The sequence below is a fragment of the Molothrus ater genome, chromosome 14 (genome assembly GCF_012460135.2).
Source record: "Molothrus ater isolate BHLD 08-10-18 breed brown headed cowbird chromosome 14, BPBGC_Mater_1.1, whole genome shotgun sequence".
In the NCBI taxonomy this organism is placed as follows: Eukaryota; Metazoa; Chordata; class Aves; order Passeriformes; family Icteridae; genus Molothrus; species Molothrus ater.
Window position 1 is genome coordinate 3,918,118 of NC_050491.2, and position 18,690 is coordinate 3,936,807.

Here is an 18,690-nt window from a genome sequence, read left to right on the forward strand (position 1 = left end):
CAGGACAGACACCCTTCAGGTTTCTCAGAGGGTGCACCACATGGCCAGGTGAAGTTCAGGGCTCCAGTTGGATGTTTGGGGTTCACTCCTGAACACTCCCATCCTCACTGGGCACAGTCCAGCAGCCGTGGCAGGGGTTATTGGTGTCACTGTCCCCCACAACACCCTTTGTGGGAAAAAGCCACCTTGTGCCACTCAGACAGTGAGGGTTTTTTAATAAATACCTTTTTTTTTTTTTTTTTTTTTTTTTTGCACAGAAATATACCAAGTTTTACAGAATACAAACTGCAGGGATAATGACCGAGCATCAAAGACAGAGGATGCAGAGCACCCTTGTGTCTCCCTCTGCTGTTCTCTAGCTCTGGCCCTGAGCTGTCAGCTCTCCCCATAACCCCACCCTGCTAAGGCTAGGGAGGGGACAGATGAGGTGCCAGCATGTCCTGCCCCAGGAGCAGCCAGGCTGGGCAAGCCCCAGCTCTGGGCTGAGGGCACCAGCTGGAGGGCATCACTGGGGCCAGGCAGGATGCAGGCCACTGATGGATGGACAATAGCCTTTTGGTGCTGGTGGAGAGGCTGCTGCTGGGTGAACAGTGGGTGGTGGCAGTGCTGGGAGCTTCTGGGCTGCTTCTGGGGGGTTGGAGCACAACCCTTGGATTAATCCATCAGACATGACTGGGGAAGGACAGCCCCGTTGCCTGGACCCTACAGGCAGCTGCCCAGGGAAAGGGGACACTGATCCCACAGCAAAGCACCCTGCTCTGCCCTGCCCTGGCAACACAACCACCTGAGCAGGGCTTGGCCCTGCTCCTGACTGTCAAGGCATGGTCTTGTGGCTCCTGCCCCTGTGAGCAGGACTTCCAGGCCACAGCCCTGGACACTCAGCCCACCTGAGAGGTCAGGAGGAGAGTGGGGTCCCTCATTCCACTGTACCTGCTCTGGAGGACAAAGAGCCCCAAAGAGAGGGGCCAGGCAGGGCAGAGAGGTTTGGGGCAGGGAGAGGAGGTTTGGCCTGTCTGCAGGCTCTCACCTCTGGGGCAGACACCAGACAGGCCACGCTCCAGGAGAGAGTTGAATCCCCATCACTAAAAGACATGAGACCACAGTTGGCTCGGGGTCAGAGAGGACCCCCTTGGCCAGCTCTGCAGCAGCCACACCTCCAGCTGCTCAGCACCCACAGGGGAGAGCTGAGAGCATCAGGAAAAGGCCCTGCTACTCCGAAGTCGCTTACCTCAAGTACAAGACCACCATGAGCCCTTTCTCCCTTTCCAAATAGATCCAGGAGATCAGAGAGCACCTTCAAGCTGCTCCTCCCTGATCTCCACACAGCAAATATCCCTACAGGCACCACAGTGTGGCCCGGGCTCCCCACTCCCACTCGGCAACAAATCCACATGGGGGAATCACCATCTCCCCACAGAGCTGGCCCCACCAACTGCAGGGATGGACAAAAATTTGCCACACCAATCCTGCATCTCCATTACCTAATCAGAGCCCTGAGCAGAAGATCAGGGCCCAGAACATGGGGTGAGGCTGAGCAGCAGCCCAGAGAGGCAGCAAGGCTGCTCTAAACATGGGAAATGTTATGTCTGTTTGAGGGGGAAGTGAGGAAATCAAATGCACCATGGGGAGAGCCCCACATTGAGCCAGGAACAAGCTGCTGCTCTGCTCTGGCTGCTGCAGCACTTACGTGAGTGGGGAGTGAGGGGCAGGAGACGGCTCCAGAGCCATCCCACAGCCAGCCCTGCCTCACCCCACCTGGGGACAGCCATTTTTGGTTAGGAGGGTAAGGCTATTGTGTGATGGCACCAGATTGTACAAGTGAGATGGGGGCCTGACGAACACCTGAAGGGGGTGCCAGGCACGGCGAAGGGAGGGTGGCTGGGTGAGTGTGAGAGTGTGCAGAGGCAGCAGGGAGGCACACCCGCTATTTGCCCGCGGCGGGGGCCGTGGCCACGATCTCCTCGTACTTGGGCGGGGGCTCATTGTAGGAGACGCTGGTCTCCTCGCCGCTGCTGCTGCTCTCCGGGTGGCCCGTCACCTCCTCGTAGGAGGGCGGGGGTGTGGCGCTGGACAGTCTGGAGAGGACGGAGACGGAATGCTCGGGCGGGCACAGGGCGCCGTCAGCCTGGGCGGTGCCCCCGGCCCGGGCATCCCCAGCCCCGCGGCTGCTGGCTTCCCGCTGGTACTGGGTCTCCCCCTGGCTCTGCGAGCGCTCCCGGTACACCATGACCCTGGGCAGGCTGCGGCCCGTCCGGCTGGCCAGGTAGCGGTTCTGGGCGTAGGAGGGGCGGTGGCGGGTGGCCTTCTGCAGCTGGCACCTCCAGATGATGAAGAGTGCGATGACTATGAGGAGAGCCACTCCCAAGAGGGGCACCACCACGTACATAGCGTCAGAGCGCTCCGTGCTGTGCCCGGGGTCCTTGACAGAGTACACAGAGCTGGTGTAGCCTTTCCAGAACTCCATCTGTGACAGGAACAGAGAAACAACCATCACGTGCTGCAGGTGGGAGAAGGACCCCAGCCGCCACCAGCAATAACCACTGCTTTCCCCAGGCCCACAGAAGGGGCAGCATTTTGGATGTCCCCCACCCTTTCCACCTGAGGTGCTGTGGGACCAACACAGAAGGTCCTGGGAACATCCCTCAATATCCCACAGCAAGCAGGGAAAAATTTATTCCACTCCAAGCCCAGCCTAGAGAAACATGGACAACAGCAGAGATTTGCCACACGTGCCGTGGGAATACCAGCTCAACCTGCAGCTGTGGGCAGGGAGTCCTGGCAAAAGCAATGCCTGGGAAGGGAAAGTCATGCTGGGAAGTGAGGCCACAACATGCTGCCTGCAGCCAGAAGAGGACAAAAGGGACAGGAGAGGCTGTTCCCCTTGTGCTTTCCCTCTGTCTCCAGCCTGCTGAGTGTGAGCCCTCCCACATGCCCTGGGACACACATGCAGGACACACGCACCGTCTTCTCCTTGTTCTCAAACACCTCCTTGACCTCCTCATAGCTGCAGACCTCCTCGATGCACTCCCGCTCGATGGTGCCCTGCCGGATCTCCTCCAGGAAGCCATTGGCTCTGGGAAAGCGTTTCAGGAGCGAGTGGGCATTCCTGGCCCCCAAGAACACTGCAACACACAAGGCACAGACATTCTGAGCAGGGACAGGTACCCATACCCCATCGCTGGCCTCTGCCCAGCCAAGCTTTCCAACCCAGCTTCCTGACACCACACGCATCCCCAGCACCAAAAACGCAGGGCTACAATCAGGTAGGACAGCAGGTAGGAGAGCCAGAGGGCCACAGGACTCTTGGGGTCTGCCCAGAGACATGGCACCAGGACCCATCCTGTCAGGGCTGAGGTGCTAGAGACACGACAAGCAGCAGCTGCAGCCACACAGAGCAACTGAGGAAGAGACAAAAGGCTCCAAAAATATTTCTTTCCAACCTTCTGCCCCAATGGATTTCATCTTTCTGCCCCTTTGTTGCACGGCAAGGGAGATCCCACCAGGAGAGCAAGACCCCACAGGGCTGGGACACAGAGCTCTGCCAGGACACGGGGCCAGCACTGAGAGGGACTCAGAGGCCACAGTTCACCACGACAGCCTGCTGGGAGCTGGTGTCCCTGCTGCCAGCTGCTCAGGGTCGTGCAAGCTCAGGTGGCATCAAGGACTCTGTTCAGACCCCAGAGAAACCACTGTCTTCTCCCAGGCCCAGGACAACAAGTGCAATCATCCCCAAAACACAGGGACAGCACAGGGGGATATGAGTCAGGGGCCTGAGCAGCCTCTCCTCACACAGCAGCACATTCTTATCCCCACTGTGTTTTGATGCAGAGGCCTCACAAACTTTCCTCTGCTCCCAAAACCTGGGAGACTCCTCAAGTCTTCTCACAGCACTCCTGGAGCCAGGAGCAGGAACAGCACCTTCCTGCCTGCAGGAGAGACATCAAAGCCTCTCTCCATATCCTGCAGGAGGGACACCTCCAGGGGGTGCAGGAGGCCAGCACCTGCAGCAGCACAGGAGGCAAAGCTGCTTGCTCAGAGAGCAGGAACTTCACACAGAACATGATCCTTCCAGGATCCAAACACGCATTTCATGACTGAGTGTTTCCACAAGGCAGTTCAACACACTCAGCTCTAGGCTGCTTCCAGCTCTTCCCACCAAGCCACAAAATCCTGCTGCTTCCCTTGGGAAGATGAATCAGTTCAGCTGGGTGATCCACAGGAACCTATTTACCTCCTTCACCATCACGCTGTTTTCCACTGGATCAGCAAGGTGAACCCATTCACACAGCAGCAGGAGTATCAGAGGAGGCAGGGGGACACAATCTCCCATCTGACCAGCTTGGTGCTAACAAAATACTGGCTTCACAAGCAAAACAGTCAGTGAAAAGCCACCAACTTCTCTCCTTAGGAGCCTTTTGCCAGGGAGAAAGGCAAGATTCCTTCTGCTTTACCTTCTGTGTATCCTGCTGCTGAAACAATACAGCAAGGTATTTGTGGGAGTATTTGGAAATATCAACAGGGACAAGATCATGGTGTAAGAAACAACCACTACTGTGCTACACCAGCCTGGGCTTGGAGGCACTGAGCTGCTTTTGTGCTGTGTAGGTGCATTTCCCCCTCGTGATTTATTAATGCCTTGCTTCTGTGAGAGTTTGCAGAGGGCTGAACCACTGAGGTGTGAATGAAGAGCAGCATGAATGATGTGAGTCACAGATCTTCCCTCAGAATCGACTTTATTATGCAAACCATTTTTTTTTTTACAAGGACAACCGAAAAAGCATTTTCAAGAGGCACAGAAGGCATCTTGCAGAAGGGCAGGGATCAGCTTGCCTTGGCTTTCACAGTTGTGGAGGGCTATGCTGGCTGGAGAGGAACAGGCTGGCAGGCTGACCTTGTCTTGAGCCTTTCCAGAAGGAGATGAAATTTTACAAAGACAACATTCACTCTGCAAATGTCCTGTACTTTGCTGGAGAAGTCTGGCCTCACCTCCTTTGCCTCCCACCTTGATCAGGCCGTGGTATAAACTCTCCCCTCCTTGGCACTTGAGCCTGAGACTTGGATTTCAACTTCCTCAGCATATCATAGAGCAACAGGCTTGGCTGCAGATCTCACTGTCAGGGTTTTCCATCCCTGCAGAAAGCAGTCACTGGACCCCTTCCCTGCTTTGCCATGCTGAGCTGGCCACTAAGGTAGGAAATAAAAACAGACATACAGGCAGGCAGGTATCAAAAGCACTGTCCCAACTGCAAGCATACTGTGACAGAGGTGTGTGTTTTTCCCCACATGCAATTTCCCTCAGGGACATAGAAATGGTAGGAGAGCAGAAACTGAGTCACTGCTCCCTTCCCTTGAAAGTGCAAAGTGGCTCAGGACCAGAGCAGGAAAAGCAGTGGCCCTCAGGAAACGAGCCTGTCATCTCTACTGGATCCCCAGCTGACATGAAGAGCAGCCAGCCAGGCAGGTGCTGTCCCCAAACCAGGGGGCTGAGGGGACTTGACAATGCCCAGCAGGCTCAGTGCTGATCCCCTGTGCCTCTCCAAGCCTCCCCACACCAGCTGGAGAACCGGTGCTCAGGAAAGATCAGAGCTTTTAGGCAGGGGAAGCAGGAGCAAGGGCTGGGTTCACCTCAGCCCTGCTGGCTTTCCTGAGGTGCTGCTGGCCCCTGGTGGACACCACCCCATGTCTCAGCTGCCCTGCTCGGGGGGCTGCTTCTCTGGGGAAGGACTATGGCTGTGCCTGCAGGGCACATGCCTCCTTGCCTCCAGGGATGGCAGGGAGCTTGTGGTGGAGAACCTGCCCATCACCACATCCACCCCCTGGACATCAGGGTCACCATGAAGGGGACACTGCCACCACAGGGGACACCTTCCACCACCAGGACATGCTGGTGAGCCAGCACCTGAGCTCTGGGAAGGAGAAAAGGTGGCAGTGGAGGAAGGCAGGGACCCAGCTGGGCACCCTCCTCATTAACTGAAGATTAAAGCAGCCTTTTAAAAACACTGCCTGCAGATCTCTGCTCCCTCCCGCACCAGCACAGCACAGATCATGAAAGAAGGCATACCTGTCATCCCTGGGGTCCTCCTCCCCAGCGTGGCTACTGCCTCCACCTTCACAGCTGGCTCTGGTGGCACTCCGAGCAAATCCTGAGATCCCAGTCAGATCTCTCCATCTCCCCTTCACCACTGCTGTCCTCCTTATGCTCCCATCACACCAGGGCACGCAGCCTTCGTGCAGGCTGCCCAGGAGAGCCAGAGGGAGGCTTGAGCCCAGCTCTGGACAGGCCACACACCTCTCTGCAGCCTTGCCAGGCTCAGCCCATCTTTAGTGCTGGCCCAGCAGTGCTCTAGGTGTGGCACAGCGAGCTTGGGGTGGGGCTGAGCTCGGCAGCGTGCACAGAACGCAGAGCCCCGGTGCCACCAGGCACACAGGGCAGTGTGGCCCCCAGGGTGGGCATGGGCATGAGGAGCACTGCTGATGAGAGATGTCAGAGCAGACAGGCAGCCCAGAGAGCCCTGGGGAGGCCTGTCCTGCACAGCAAGCAGCACACAGAGACAGAAATGCTGCAGAGGTCAGACCTTCAGCACCTCCTCTCGACTCCCACCTTGCAGAGGGGAGAGAGAAGCACAAGTCAGGCCAGACCTCAGACCTCACCCAGGGCCAACAGCTGATGGCAGCTGCTCCCCAGAGAGGATAACACCCCCCAAAATGCACAGGCACCCCTTTGTTGAGAGGTGGCTGTCAAACATCCCCCTTCTCTCCAGCACCACCGGCACCTCTCCGCCTTGCCTGGGACCACTTACTTGCCATGCTGCCTCACTCGGCCAAGGGGGGCTCCTGCCTACCTGCAGGGAAGAAAACAGAGAGTCACTGACAGCTTAAATTTCCAACCCAGTTTCAAAGCCCAAGCCTCCATCACCCAGGTTCAGATTCATGCAGAAAGCATGGTGCTGAGTGGTGGACCCACCACAGATCCCAGCCCAGCAGTGCCCCTGCAGAGAGCCAAACACTCCAGCTGCCTCCCTGCTCCTCACCTGCCTGGGGTGGCTGGAGGGGCTCAGGGCACCCTCAGCTCCTAGGGAGAAGCAGGGCCCTTGCAGACTGGATGAAGGAAAAACTGGATGAGGGATAGGCTCCATTTCTCACCAGCAGATGAGATGACCTGCATGTCACAGACTGCTGGGAGCAGCCTGGTGCTCTTCCCTTCCACAAGAGATTGATGGATACAGGTGAAGCAATCATCTTATTTTAGAGCAACTTCACAGACGTGCCAGTTCTCACTTCTGCAACTCCTACCCACAATCTGGTTGTTGGGCCAAGCTAAGGGCAGCAGCAAGAGTGACAGAGCTGCCTGCACACCCAGGACAACAGCTCTCCAGCTGGACAAGCAATTTTTGTGCTTCAAAAGCAAGACTGAACTAAACAAAACCCCACAGAAGTTACATGAAGCCCTGCAGAAGCAGAGGATACCTGCTTGTTTTCCATGCTTTGTCTTCTCCCTGTGCTCAATGCCCCACAGATCAGAGTGCCCTGGCTGACTATTGCTGTGACACTTGCTGTGGCAAAGCCACAACTCTGTCAGGAGTCAGAGCGGACAGGACTGCCCAGCTCCTGCAGGGATTTATTGCAGGTGAAGGAGCAGGCATGGTTAGAAACAGCAGGAACTAAACCACATGCTGGTCTCAGGCCCAGGACTTCAGATATCCAGTTATCCCCAAAGCACTTGGATCTGCTCTGCTGGAGTGAGGTGAGGGACAGCACAGAGCTGTTCTCAGGGTCAGCAGGGCTGGATGCACACTTCTCCTTTCATGTGAAAGGCAGGCACCCAGAAGGGCTGATGCTGCACGCCAGCACACCTCACAACAGCCACCTTCCAGTAAATGCAGCACCTGTCCCTGCCAGCATCAGGTTTGCTGTGCTTTCCAAGGCTCCTACACCTCCAAGTGCCAAGAGGGCATGCAAGCCTGGAGCTGTGTCCAGAGAGAGAAAGCAGCTTCTTCCCAACACTTTGGGAAGCTCAGATTGCAAACCTCAATGTGGAGTGGAAGCAGGAGTGAGGGAAAGCAGCAGAGTACCAGAAGGGAGGGATCTGCTGCCTCCAGTGCCCCACAGCCCAACCCCACTTCTCTGAGCCCTTCTGGGGGATGTGAGAGGCCTCTGGATCCTTGAATTCCCCCACAGGCTCTGAGCAGGGACCACCTGACCCACTTCTGCTGTCATCAGTTTTTACAAAAAGACCCAAAGCCCCAGGATAAAAGAAGGCACAGCACAGAGCACATGCCACAGTTTCCACACAAACCCTCCTTGTTACAGGCATCCTCCCCCTCTGATGGACAGGAGAACAAAGACACAGAAAGAAGGATATTCTCACGTCACACATCAGACAACAAATTTAATGCCGTTTCATTTAATTTACACTCTTTTACTTTCTTCCACGTATCTGTGTCAATGCACCCAGTGCCACAATCAGGGAGCTGCACACAAACCTCCAAGCACAAACAATGCCGGTGAGAAGGGCAGACGTCCCAGCCGCTTATTTTTATTTCCACATGCAAATTCCTGGCCACCTCCCCTGGCTCCAGCGAGCAGGAAAAGCTGGAGCAGCGCACACACTGACGCCAAGGGGAGCAGCATCCCTCCTGCCCCCACGCAAGCCGAGAGAAGCCTGAAGCTGGAGGCTGACCTAGCAGACGCCCACCCATTCCCGATGCCCCCCCTCCGGCTTCCCATCCTCTATAAATACCCCATCGATAGGAGGTTGCTAAGGCAACCGTGAGGAGGCGCGAGGGATGCAGCCATGGGAGTGAGGATGCTGCAGTCGCACATTTGTGTCTCCCCCAGGCTCCCCCCATCTCCGCCCCCGCTCCCGTCACTGCTGCCAAAGGAGGAAATCGTGCCGGGAAAACACGGAGCGTGCCTGGAGCCGGCTCCCCGCGGACCCCGAGGGGACACGGGGGTCCACACTGGGAGGTGGCACCTCCTCGACAGCCTGGGGGTGGCCCAGTCCCCCCGAGCCCCCCGTGCCGCGCCACGGCGCGCAGGGAGGGTGCTGACTGTGGCAGCATCACGTAGCCGCGGTGCCAGCTGGATGCCAGCAATATTGGGGCTGTTCCGTGCCAAGATCCACGGCGAGGAGAAGAGGCTACGGCCGGCTACGCTTGACAGGGCAGGAAGCCTCGCCCTCCCAAAACAGCCGTCACACCCCACCCTGCTCCCTGGCTGCTGTCACGCTGCCCTGGCAGTGCCACTCCGGCCCCTCTGTGCCCAAACCCAGCTCCCAATGATCCCCACTGCGCTCGGCTCCCAGAGCCACCCCACGGCCGAGACCCCCAGCTCACCTGTCACCCTGCAGTAGGGACCCCCAGCCCACCTGTCCAGGTGTGCAGGGGCTTTCCAGTCCCCCCTCAGCCTTCGGTGCCACCCCACAGCAGAGCCCTCAAGCCTAAGTGTCACCCCACAGCTGAGATCCCCAGCTGACCTGTGACCCCACAACAGGGACCCTCAGTTTACCTGCCACCCCATGGCAGAGCCCCTCTGCCTACCTGTCACACCACAGCGGGGTCCCCCTCCTTCCTCACCTGTCACCCCATAGCGGGGCTCCCTAGCTCACCTGCCACCCCATAGCAGGGTCCCCTTCCTCACCTGTCAGCCTGTAGCAGGGCTCCCTAGCTCACCTGCCACCCCATAGCGGGGTCCCATAGCTCACCTGTCACCCCATAGCGGGGTCCCCTAGCTCACCTGCCATCCCATGGTGGGGCTCCCTAGTTCAGCCGGCACCCCATAGTGGGGTCCCCTTCCTCACCTGCCACCCTATAGCGGGGTCCCCTAGCTCACCTGTCACCCTACAACAGGGACTCCCATGTCCCCTGTCACCCCACAGCGGGGTCCTCCAGCCCCACCTCCCCGGCTGTGCGGGGTCCTTCCAGCCCCACCCTCCGCCCCACCGACACGTCCTCCTCGTCTCCGCCGCTCTCTGTTCGCCGCGCGCCCAGACACGCCGCGCCAGTCCCAGCGCTCCCGGCTCCCCTCTCCGCGGCACCAGCCCCTTCATCCCCGCTCCAGCCCCGCAGCCGCGGTCCCAGGGCTCAGCTGTCCTCCCCCCAGCCCCGCGGCCGCACCCCGCGCCCCGCCGGTACCTCATGGCGGCCCCGCGCCCGCCGCAGCCGCTCCCTCCCGCCGACGGGCAGGGGAGGGGAGGCCCCGCCCCCGACACGCCCCCTCCCGCCCCTCGGCCAATCGCGTCCTTCCGCGGCCCGCGCGCGCCGCCTTCCTCTTGCAATGGGGATGCGGGGCGGAGGGTGGGCGGGGACCACGCGCTCCTCCCTCTGCTCGGGACGGATCGGCAGCCAATCAGAGCGGGCTTCAGCTGCCGGGCGGTGCCGCGATGGTCGCTGGGAGCTGTAGTCCTGAGCCCCGCCGTGGTTCCGCGGAGAGCGGGCGCGGCCCGGGGGCGGCCCTGGGGGTTGGCCGGGGCTCCAGGGCGGGTCTGGCCGCCCCGCTGCCGCACGCAGCGCTGTCTGCCTTCCCCTGCCTGTTGCCTCACGCCGGCCTGCTGGGGTCGGGGCTGCCAGCATTCCGCGGGTGCCCCGCGGTCATATCCCCTGCCGCCTCCTCCTCTTCATCATCCCTCTCTTCTTCTTCCTCCTCCTCCTCATCCTCCTCCTCGCTGCCCGAGTCCTCATAAAAGAAGAGGGTGGCCTGCACCGGGAAGTTCTCCAGCAGCTTCTCCCCCACGCTGTACAGGTGGTCAAAGGCCTTGGACTTGGGCCAGAGGAGCCTGTGTGGGGAGAGCCGGAGTGAGCCCCCGCCCGCCGCGCCCCCGCGCCCGCCCGCGGCCCCGGGGCCAGGGCACTTACCTGACCGGGTGCTGGAAGAACGCCAGCGCTTTGCTGGGACCGCCGTGCCCCTCCGCTGCCCGAGCCTGGGGAGACACAGCCGGGTGGTACCGGGCTCCCGCTGCCCGGGCTGGCACCGGGGTGCCACACACACAGCGACTCCCCCCTCCCCTGCCCCCGAGCTGAGGCGCTCGCAGCACTGCAGGGAAGCTGGCATCTACCCCCACACCCTCCTGACGGGCTTTTTGCCAGTGTAATCTCTGCCCCGTGCTCCAGAGCGGGTGCCCAGGCATGCCGCTAACGCCCTGAGGAATGCCCGCCCGGCTGGGAACAGGCGGCCCCCACAGGGCTGCTGTGGCCGTGTCCCCTCAGAGGCTCCGCCTGGCCCGGCCGGTGCTCCAGGGGAGCTGGGCACGGCACGGCCCTGGGACAAAGGACTCGAAGTGACTGAGAGGGTGGTTGTGTGCCAGCAGGGACCCCACGGGCATGGGGACAGTGCCAAACTCACAGCGTCCATCTCTTCCCGCCGTGGCGCGGGTCCCTCCTGGGCTCGGGGCAGCCACGGTCTCCAGAGAGGAAGGGCTCTAGGGGAGAGACAGAGAAAGCAGCTTCAGTGCCACAGCCACCCACCCTGGCCCGCTCCCTTTGCCTTGCTCGGGTGAGGCAGCCCCACAGCATCACCCACCCAGCCAGCCCTGCCCGGGTGCCAGCACCTCTGTGCCACCCACGGCCGCTGGCATCAGAGTGTCCCCAGCACCCTCTGTGCCACCCACAGCCACTGGCATCAGAGTGTCCCCAGCTCCGCAGCCTTCACCCAAACCCAGCTGGAGCTTTCCCATCCCACCTTCCTCACCCTCCTGCCCGCCCCATTCCCCCCAGTACCTTGCCCCTTGCTCCAGCCCCGGGGGTGGGCAGGCACTGGGCACCGGCACCCGGAGCCCATGGGCAGTCAGGCAACAGGCAGCAGCTTGCATGGTAGCAGGAGATGCTGTTCCTTGTGACACTGCAGACCCTCGGTGGGGACACATTTATAGCTCTGCCTCGGCCGGTGACTCACAAATTCTTTGGGGCTGTGGGGACAGCGGTGTGAAATTCGTCCCAGTTGTGTAAACAGAGGGCCGAGGGGAGGCTGGGGGCGGAGGGGCTGCGATCTCTGGTGGAAAAGCAAAACACAAAAGGGAAAATTTGGACACCATTTGTGAGAAAATCCCCGGGGGGGAACAGGGGAGGGTAGAGACAATTAACAAGGATGATTAAGTGCTCTTTGTAGCCATTTGCATAAGGGAGGCAAGGCAGATGGGAAAGGGATGGGAAATGGTGGGGCAGATGGGTATGGGATTGGGACAGTGCAGTGGGCATGGGATGGGACTGTGTGTTGGGCATACCATGAGCACAGTGTGCTGGGCTTGTGTTGGGGACAGCACAAAGGGCATCACGACAGTGGTGGGCTACTGTGGTGGCAAGCACAGAGACACCAGGAGGCAGCTGATGGCTTGAGAGAGGCTCAAGAGCAGACAGGGAGGGAGGACACGTGGCAGGGATGGACCCCAGGCACTATCAGGGCAATGGTCTTGCTCAGGCACCCATGGCCCATCACCTCAGGGAGCTGCCAGATCCCATTTCCACAGATGGGAGAGCAAGCACTTGCCAGTGTTCCCTGGCCACAGCAGGAGGGACAGAAAAGCTCCTCAATGTGAGGGTGCAAGGCTGATGCAGCCCCTGGCCCCAGCAGGGCCACTCATCCTGTCCCTGCCCACTGCTCCTGCCCAAGCACTCAAAGTGCCACTGGCAGCTCCTAGGAGAGTTTCAGTTTGGGACAAGGAAAGAAAATAGCAAATGGTCCCGGCTGTAGCTCTGCTATCAGCATCCAAACACCGCTGTCCAAACGCCGGCCGGACCCTGCTCAGCTCTGAGCACAATTTGTCACCAGAGGCCCTGCCTGCCCCTCTCCATCTGTGGCAGCCGGTGAGCAGGAGGGGGCACGGGGCCAGCACAGCTCTCATTACCTTCTCCATTTGCTCCTCATTTGGGCCAGCAGTCTTACAACAACAAACCCCGTGGAGGACAAGCAGGGCCAGGAAGAGTAAACCAAAAGTTCAGGCTGGCTCTGAGGTGTGGGGAGCTCAACCTGCTGGTGTTTCACTGCCCCTCGAACCCCAATACAGGCAGCACAGCCCAGAGTGGACACAGGGATGGTGGCACAGTCACCTGCCAGCCACTAAGGCTGTCCAGAAGGATGACAGCAAGCCTCAAACCTGAACCCATTAGGTGAACCTACCCCAATAATTCATAGACAACCAGCAAAGCATTGGGCATCCCAGCTCCCCAGTCCTTCCCGACACCCAAAGGGTTTAATTCTGATCTGCAATAAGCCTCTGATCCAGGAGATTTGCAGGTGGATTGTGCAAAGCTGTAGCTGAACAACTGCAGCCCCTGATCCCCTGGGCTGGGGCCCTGGCTGCTCACCCTGCCCCGAGCCGCCGCCTCCAGTCCTGGGTGACCCCCGGCTGCAGCCACCCTGGGTCCCACCCTGCACCTCCAGCCACCTGTGTAAGTACCTCAGAACCCCCTCCCTCACCTTCTGCCGGCACCCTGAACACCCAGGTTTTTCTTCTCTATGTGTGGGAGGTCTTGGTGAGAGCACAGGAGAGCAGACAGAAAGCTGGCAAACTTTGGTGCCGAGCATTTGAGGTGGCAGCGGGGGGGACAGGAGCAGGGGCAGGCCCCGGGTGGTGGCAGCACGCTCAGCCAGGAGCGCTCCCAGGGGGAGCGAGGCCACTGGCCGCGGTGCCGGGCTCAGCCCGGTTTCGCAAGGCACCACAGAAGGAGGAATTTTTAAACAAAGCAGAGGGAAAACAAACCAACCCTCTGCACCACCTCTGCCAACCTCCCCCGGCCTGTGTACAGGGCTGTGGGCGGGAGGTGGCACTGACTCAAAATCCCAGAGGAGCTGCACCCCGAACTGCTCACCCCTCCACAGGACAGGTCACCCCTCCACAGGACAGGTCACTCTGCTTGGCTGGCATGCTTCCACAAAGCATCCCAAAGGAGATGCCAGCCCTGATGTAATTCTGCCCTCTGCGGGCCTCCAGGCTCTCCTGGGGATGCAGGTGTCACTGTCACATTCATCCCTCTCCATCCTTGTCCCCAGCAGCACAGAAAGGCTGATATCCACGGTTCAATCTCAGATGGCCGTGTCCCTTTGTGCCAAAGGAGCCTCAGCTGCTCTGGGTGGGTCGTGGGTGGCTGCAGATGCCTCGGGTGAGCCCCATGCAGATGGGGACAAGATGCCATCCCCTTTTTTTCAGCTGGGGGAGCTTTGGCTTCACCACCTGCAGTCACCTCCATCAGGTCCCAAATAGCATGGTGCAGCCGTAGCTTTTTGGCTTCCTCAGCTCGAGGCGTCACAGAAGACAAGGGACCTGGAGGAAGGCAGTGGGCTCTTTCCCCACAGCAGCAGCTGGCTCTCCATCCCTGCCCGCGGCGTCAGTGCAGGGGAGGGCTTTGGCGTCCGTCCTGGGCAGCGCTGCTCTGCCTCTGGAGCCTGCCTGGGGAGATAGCGGGGGTGAAAGGGCGCCTGGCGCTCCTCCACGGGCTCGGGTCAATCGTTAATCGGGAGGGATTGCTTTCCGCTCCCGCAGGTAACTCCCCGCGGCTCCCACCCCGCACAAAACCGGCACCCCCGGCAGCGGGGTGGAGCTGCAGAGCTGCGAGCGGAGCCTCTCGCCGGGCCATGGGAACGTGAGCAAACGGGAGGGACCTGGGCGACAAGCTGCGAGCCTCGGCCAGCGACAGAGGTGACAAGCAGCCCCCACCATGGTGTCCATGGGGCTCCAGCTGCTGGGCTACACCGTGGCCTTCCTGGGCTACATCGGCACGCTGACGACCACGCTGCTGCCCAGCTGGAAAACCAGCTCCTACGTCGGCTCCAGCATCGTGACAGCCATCAGCTTCACCAAGGGGCTGTGGATGGAGTGCGCCACGTACAGCACGGGCATCACCCAGTGCGACATCTACAGCTCCCTGCTCAACCTGCCCGCCGACATCCAGGCGGCCCAGGCGCTCATGGTGAGCTCCTGCGCCGTGTCCTCGCTGGCCTGCCTGCTCTCCGTCTTCGGCATGAGGTGCACCGTGTTCAGCCAGGGCTCGCCGGGCAAGGACCGCTTGGCTGTGGTGGGCGGCGTGGTCTTCGTCCTCGGGGGGCTGCTGTGCTTCATCCCGCTGGTGTGGAACATCCACGTGGTGCTGCGGGATTTCCACAACCCCGTCATCCCCGACAGCATGAAGTTCGAGCTCGGGGAGGCTCTTTACCTCGGCATCATCTCCTCCCTCCTCTCCCTCGTCGGCGGCTTCATCCTCTGCACCTCCTGCCCTGCCCGGGGCACCACCACCGCCTACTCCAGCGCCTACCAGCCCCAGCTGCTGGCGAGCAAGAGCCCCCAGTCCTCTGCCAGCCAGGTGCAGAAGACCAAGAGTGAAGTCAATTCCTACAACCTGACAGGATACGTGTAGTGGCTGCAGGGGGAACCAGGCTGGCACCTCTCCCGGCTCCCGGGGCGTCCGGGCTGGCACCGAGGGGGCGCGGTAAGAGCAGAGGGCACGGGCATGGCTGTGTGCTTGGGGGGGCTGACCCCGCTCTCTCCCCGGCATTCTGAGAGCCTTGTGACTGCTCGGACATCCCAGCTGGTGGCTTACACTGCTGAAGAACCCTGAATCCGGCTCCTGTTCTTTACTCCGTGCAGCTCCTGGCGCGGCGGGAGCCCAGCCCGCAGCCCCAATGAACCTGCCTGCAAAGGGGAGAGGGCTTGTGGCCGCAGGGAGCGGCCCGCTGGCCATGGAGGCATCGCAGCAGGGTCAAGGGCATGTGCGTGGGTCTGGAGGTGCTGCTGGGGGTGGGGGGGTGAGTGCTGGTTGCAAACCGATGTCGCAATAAATACGTCTTTCTAGCCACACTGTATCCGAGCTTTTCTCTGGCACCGAGGGGCTGCGAAGGGGGCCAAGATGTGAAAGGTGCCCCTGGCCCTTGCTCTGGCCTGCCTCCCCCAGCCCACAGCTGATGGCTCTGTCACCCGGGAGCCCCGGCATGTGGGAGCCCTGCTGAGGGGGAGGAGGGCCACTCCCTGGCACAGTTTGTCCCTGGGCACCACGCTGGGGCGTTGCCATGCACCACTACTGCCAAGGTGCCAGCAGCGACATGCAGAGCTCCCTGTGGGATAATAGCAGGCAGCACCTTCCCTCTGTCCCCCCAGCCCTTCTTGCCCCACTTGCACTCTTGGGAGTGCAGGTGTGATAAGGCTGGGGTGCCCACAGGAGGATTCATTGCCCCTGTGTGTGGCACACCCCAGTCCACAGGAGGTGGGCAGCCCTGGCATTCCCACATCCCCATCCCAGTGAGCACTGGCACCCTGGGCAAACACGGTCCCAAGGACCAGGGGCAGCTCCTGGCTATGGTGGAGTCTGAGCAGCCCAGCTCAGCTACAGAGAGGCCTCACAGGCAGGTCCTGAGCCCCAAGGTCCTTGGAGGGTCTGTTTTGGGAGAAAATGCCACCAGTGAGACACTGGAAAGCTGCAAGGGATGGGCAGGCAGGAGCTAAGGGTGTGGAGGGACAGGCTGTGTGCTGCAGGCCTGCACAGGAACATCCACACAGGCTGCTGGTGGCACCGGGGGTGCTGGCACATGCCAGGCCATGGCAGGAGAGGAGGGGCAGGCAGCCCAACCCCACCAGGGAGCAAGAGCATTTGAATCCATCTGCTGTACCACTGCCCCAGGTGAGAGAACCCCTGCTCTGCTGTGCCACTGCACAGGGCCACCCAGAGACCACCCCAGGGAGCAGCAGGCCTTGGTCTACCTGCTGACCCCTCATAAAGCAATTTAGATTAGGCCATGGAGAGGAGGGGACCACGTTCTGCACTCGAACGTCACCACCGTCACCCTTGCACCAGTGAAATTGTGTTTGCTGTGGGGTTAGCATGCTCCTGATAACGTTGGGTCACGCTTTCTCCCCTCCTCAGAGGGCAAGGAGCTACACAGGGACCCATCCCAGGGTGACACTCACTGAAGGGACCAAGGTGGATCTCCAGGCAAAGGCCAGTGACCCCGTTTCCATGGCCAAGGGACAAAGCACAAAGCACAGCATCAGCCCTGGAGCAGCTGAGTTATTTATTCCTGCCCTGGGGAAAAGAGTGCCCTGGGGCATGCAAGAGGCTTAACCTGCTGCTGCAGCCCCCCAGGAGATGCTGCAAGTTCTGAGGGTCCTTTGGCCATAAATGGTTTTTTTCTGGGCAGCTGGTGGAGAGAGTGGGAGAGAAAATAGTTGGCACAAAATGTCACACCTTAAAGAGGAGGAATTCCTGGGCACTGGGTCCTTGCCCCTCGCCTCCCACCCCTGTCTGCAGGCAGAGGCTGTGCTAATTAAACAAAGGGGCATTTGAAACACTCAGAGCTTGATTGGTGCTGGGCTTATTAATGCTTTAATTCAAGGAGCAGAAGGGAAGCTTCCCCCAGAAGGAGAAAGGCAGCTGGCACAGGCAGAGTTCAGAGCTGGGGTACAGAAACACCATCACACTGCAACAGGGACCAGTTCCCCAGGCCCCTGGGCCACCACCCTGCCACAGGGGAGCCCCTGCATTAAGCACTGGGTGGGTTCAGGGAAGGGAACGTTTTTCCCCTCCAGCTTTCCTGGCCTTCAATGTGAATGAACCCAAAGATGTGAAACCTGGCTACAGGGCAAGGCAGGGTGACACAGATTTTCCACCTGGGAAGGAGGATAGGGAAGGGGAGGGGAGGACACTGGGTGCACAGCTGTGGTGGCAATGGTTATCTCTGCATCATGCAATAGCCATGTTCTCATTATTGATAAAGCAGGTTCTTGAGGGCAGTCTGGATGTGGCCCAGCCTAGGGACAGGGAGAACAGGAGCCCAGACTGCCCCAGGGGCAGCTCTGCTGATGGACAGTGTGAGGGAAGGGATGGAGCCCAGCCAGCCAGCACAGAACCAGCCCCTCAGAAGGCTCCTGCCCCTCACCAGCTCCGTGGCAAAAGCTGAGGGTGCTCCAGAATTCCTGCAGGAAAGGCCCAGGGGAGCACAGCCAAGTTCAGGACAAGATGGGGGAAGCAGGGCTGGGCAGAGGGCTGGGTGGGGAAGGGCTCTCTCCATCTCAAGCCCACACCTCACAGGCTGGTGTGGTGGAGTGGGGAGCCTTGCAGCCCTCTCTGGAGGGCCAGGCTGCAGTGACTAATCCCCTGCCATAAGGAAATTAGTCCTTTCCCTCTTTCCATCTGGATGATGCCTCGATGGAAGGAATGGGGCAATAAAATAATGTGCCCTTATCTTCAAAAGTGATAGAGGCACTATAAACACCCAGGATCAGGGACTGCAACCTCATCAGCTGGTCATGACAAATGTGCAGAAAGTCACAACTTCTTCCAAAGAGGGAGCAACCCAGCCCATCTGCAAGGGCCCTGCATCCAGCCCTTGCCCACCAAGCACTGCCCCAGGGGCAAGCAGAGCCTCTTCTCATGCAGAGCACTGGGCAGGGATGCCCAGGTGAAAAAGGGCACAGGTTTGCCCTAGAGCCACCAGGATCACACACCTCCTGCCTCCCTGGAGCCCTCCAGGCAGGCAGAGCTCCTTCTGGCATTCTCAACCTGCTGCTCATCTCTGCCTGGCACAGCTGACCTGGAGCAGCAGCAAATAATCCACGCAAGCTCTCTGGGGAATATCAGGCCACGTGCTGGGAGGGCCCATCTCTGCCCACAGCCCCCAGGAATTGCTCAGATAGGAGGGAAGGGAGGGGGAAGGAGGTTCAGGCCAGGTTCCTGATGGGCTGAGGCACTTGGAAAGGACCAGCACATTCCT

The 18,690-nt window shown here is 60.1% G+C and overlaps 3 protein-coding genes across 7 annotated transcripts; 1 reads left to right on the forward strand and 2 right to left on the reverse strand.

The window, feature by feature from the left end:
- Positions 1-227: 227 nt before the first annotated feature.
- Positions 228-10,427, reverse strand: PRRG3 (proline rich and Gla domain 3). 5 transcript variants are annotated; one of them, XM_036402018.2, is made up of 6 exons: positions 10,134-10,427; positions 6,801-6,842; positions 6,062-6,601; positions 5,003-5,184; positions 2,962-3,122; positions 228-2,464 (listed from the first exon to the last, which is right to left on the reverse strand). In XM_036402018.2, the coding sequence occupies exons 4-6, from the start codon at positions 5,076-5,078 to the stop codon at positions 1,925-1,927; spliced, it is 777 nt and encodes a 258-aa protein (XP_036257911.1). In that variant the 5' UTR covers positions 5,079-5,184; positions 6,062-6,601; positions 6,801-6,842; positions 10,134-10,427; the 3' UTR covers positions 228-1,924. The 5 variants fall into 5 exon arrangements, with proteins under 5 accessions (XP_036257911.1, XP_036257912.1, XP_036257910.1 ...); XM_036402019.2 differs by lacking the exon at positions 10,134-10,427 and adding an exon at positions 7,032-9,874; XM_036402017.2 differs by lacking the exon at positions 10,134-10,427 and adding an exon at positions 7,032-9,874 and having other exon boundaries at positions 6,062-6,842.
- A 100-nt stretch (positions 10,428-10,527) lies between these two features.
- Positions 10,528-11,739, reverse strand: RIPPLY1 (ripply transcriptional repressor 1). The gene is made up of 4 exons (XM_054516378.1): positions 11,715-11,739; positions 11,341-11,416; positions 10,854-10,918; positions 10,528-10,774 (listed from the first exon to the last, which is right to left on the reverse strand). The coding sequence occupies exons 2-4, from the start codon at positions 11,347-11,349 to the stop codon at positions 10,537-10,539; spliced, it is 312 nt and encodes a 103-aa protein (XP_054372353.1). The 5' UTR covers positions 11,350-11,416; positions 11,715-11,739; the 3' UTR covers positions 10,528-10,536.
- Positions 11,740-14,495: 2,756 nt separating this feature from the next.
- Positions 14,496-15,782, forward strand: CLDN2 (claudin 2). The gene has a single exon (XM_036402207.1). It carries the CDS (start codon positions 14,649-14,651, stop codon positions 15,342-15,344), a length of 696 nt encoding a protein of 231 aa, XP_036258100.1. The 5' UTR covers positions 14,496-14,648; the 3' UTR covers positions 15,345-15,782.
- The last annotated feature ends 2,908 nt before the right edge of the window (positions 15,783-18,690 follow it).

Coding starts and splice junctions, on each gene's coding strand:
- PRRG3 (XM_036402018.2), bottom strand. CDS start 5,078: ATGCTGAGGAAGTTGAAATCCAAGTCTCAGGCTCAAGTGCCAAGGAGG. Junction 3,123..5,002: donor TATACCACGGCCTGATCAAG/GTGGGAGGCAAA, acceptor TGTGTGTTGCAG/TGTTCTTGGGGGCCAGGAAT. Junction 2,465..2,961: donor TTGAGAACAAGGAGAAGACG/GTGCGTGTGTCC, acceptor TTCCTGTCACAG/ATGGAGTTCTGGAAAGGCTA.
- RIPPLY1 (XM_054516378.1), bottom strand. Junction 10,775..10,853: donor TTCTTCCAGCACCCGGTCAG/GTAAGTGCCCTG, acceptor CTCCCCACACAG/GCTCCTCTGGCCCAAGTCCA.
- CLDN2 (XM_036402207.1), top strand. CDS start 14,649: ATGGTGTCCATGGGGCTCCAGCTGCTGGGCTACACCGTGGCCTTCCTG.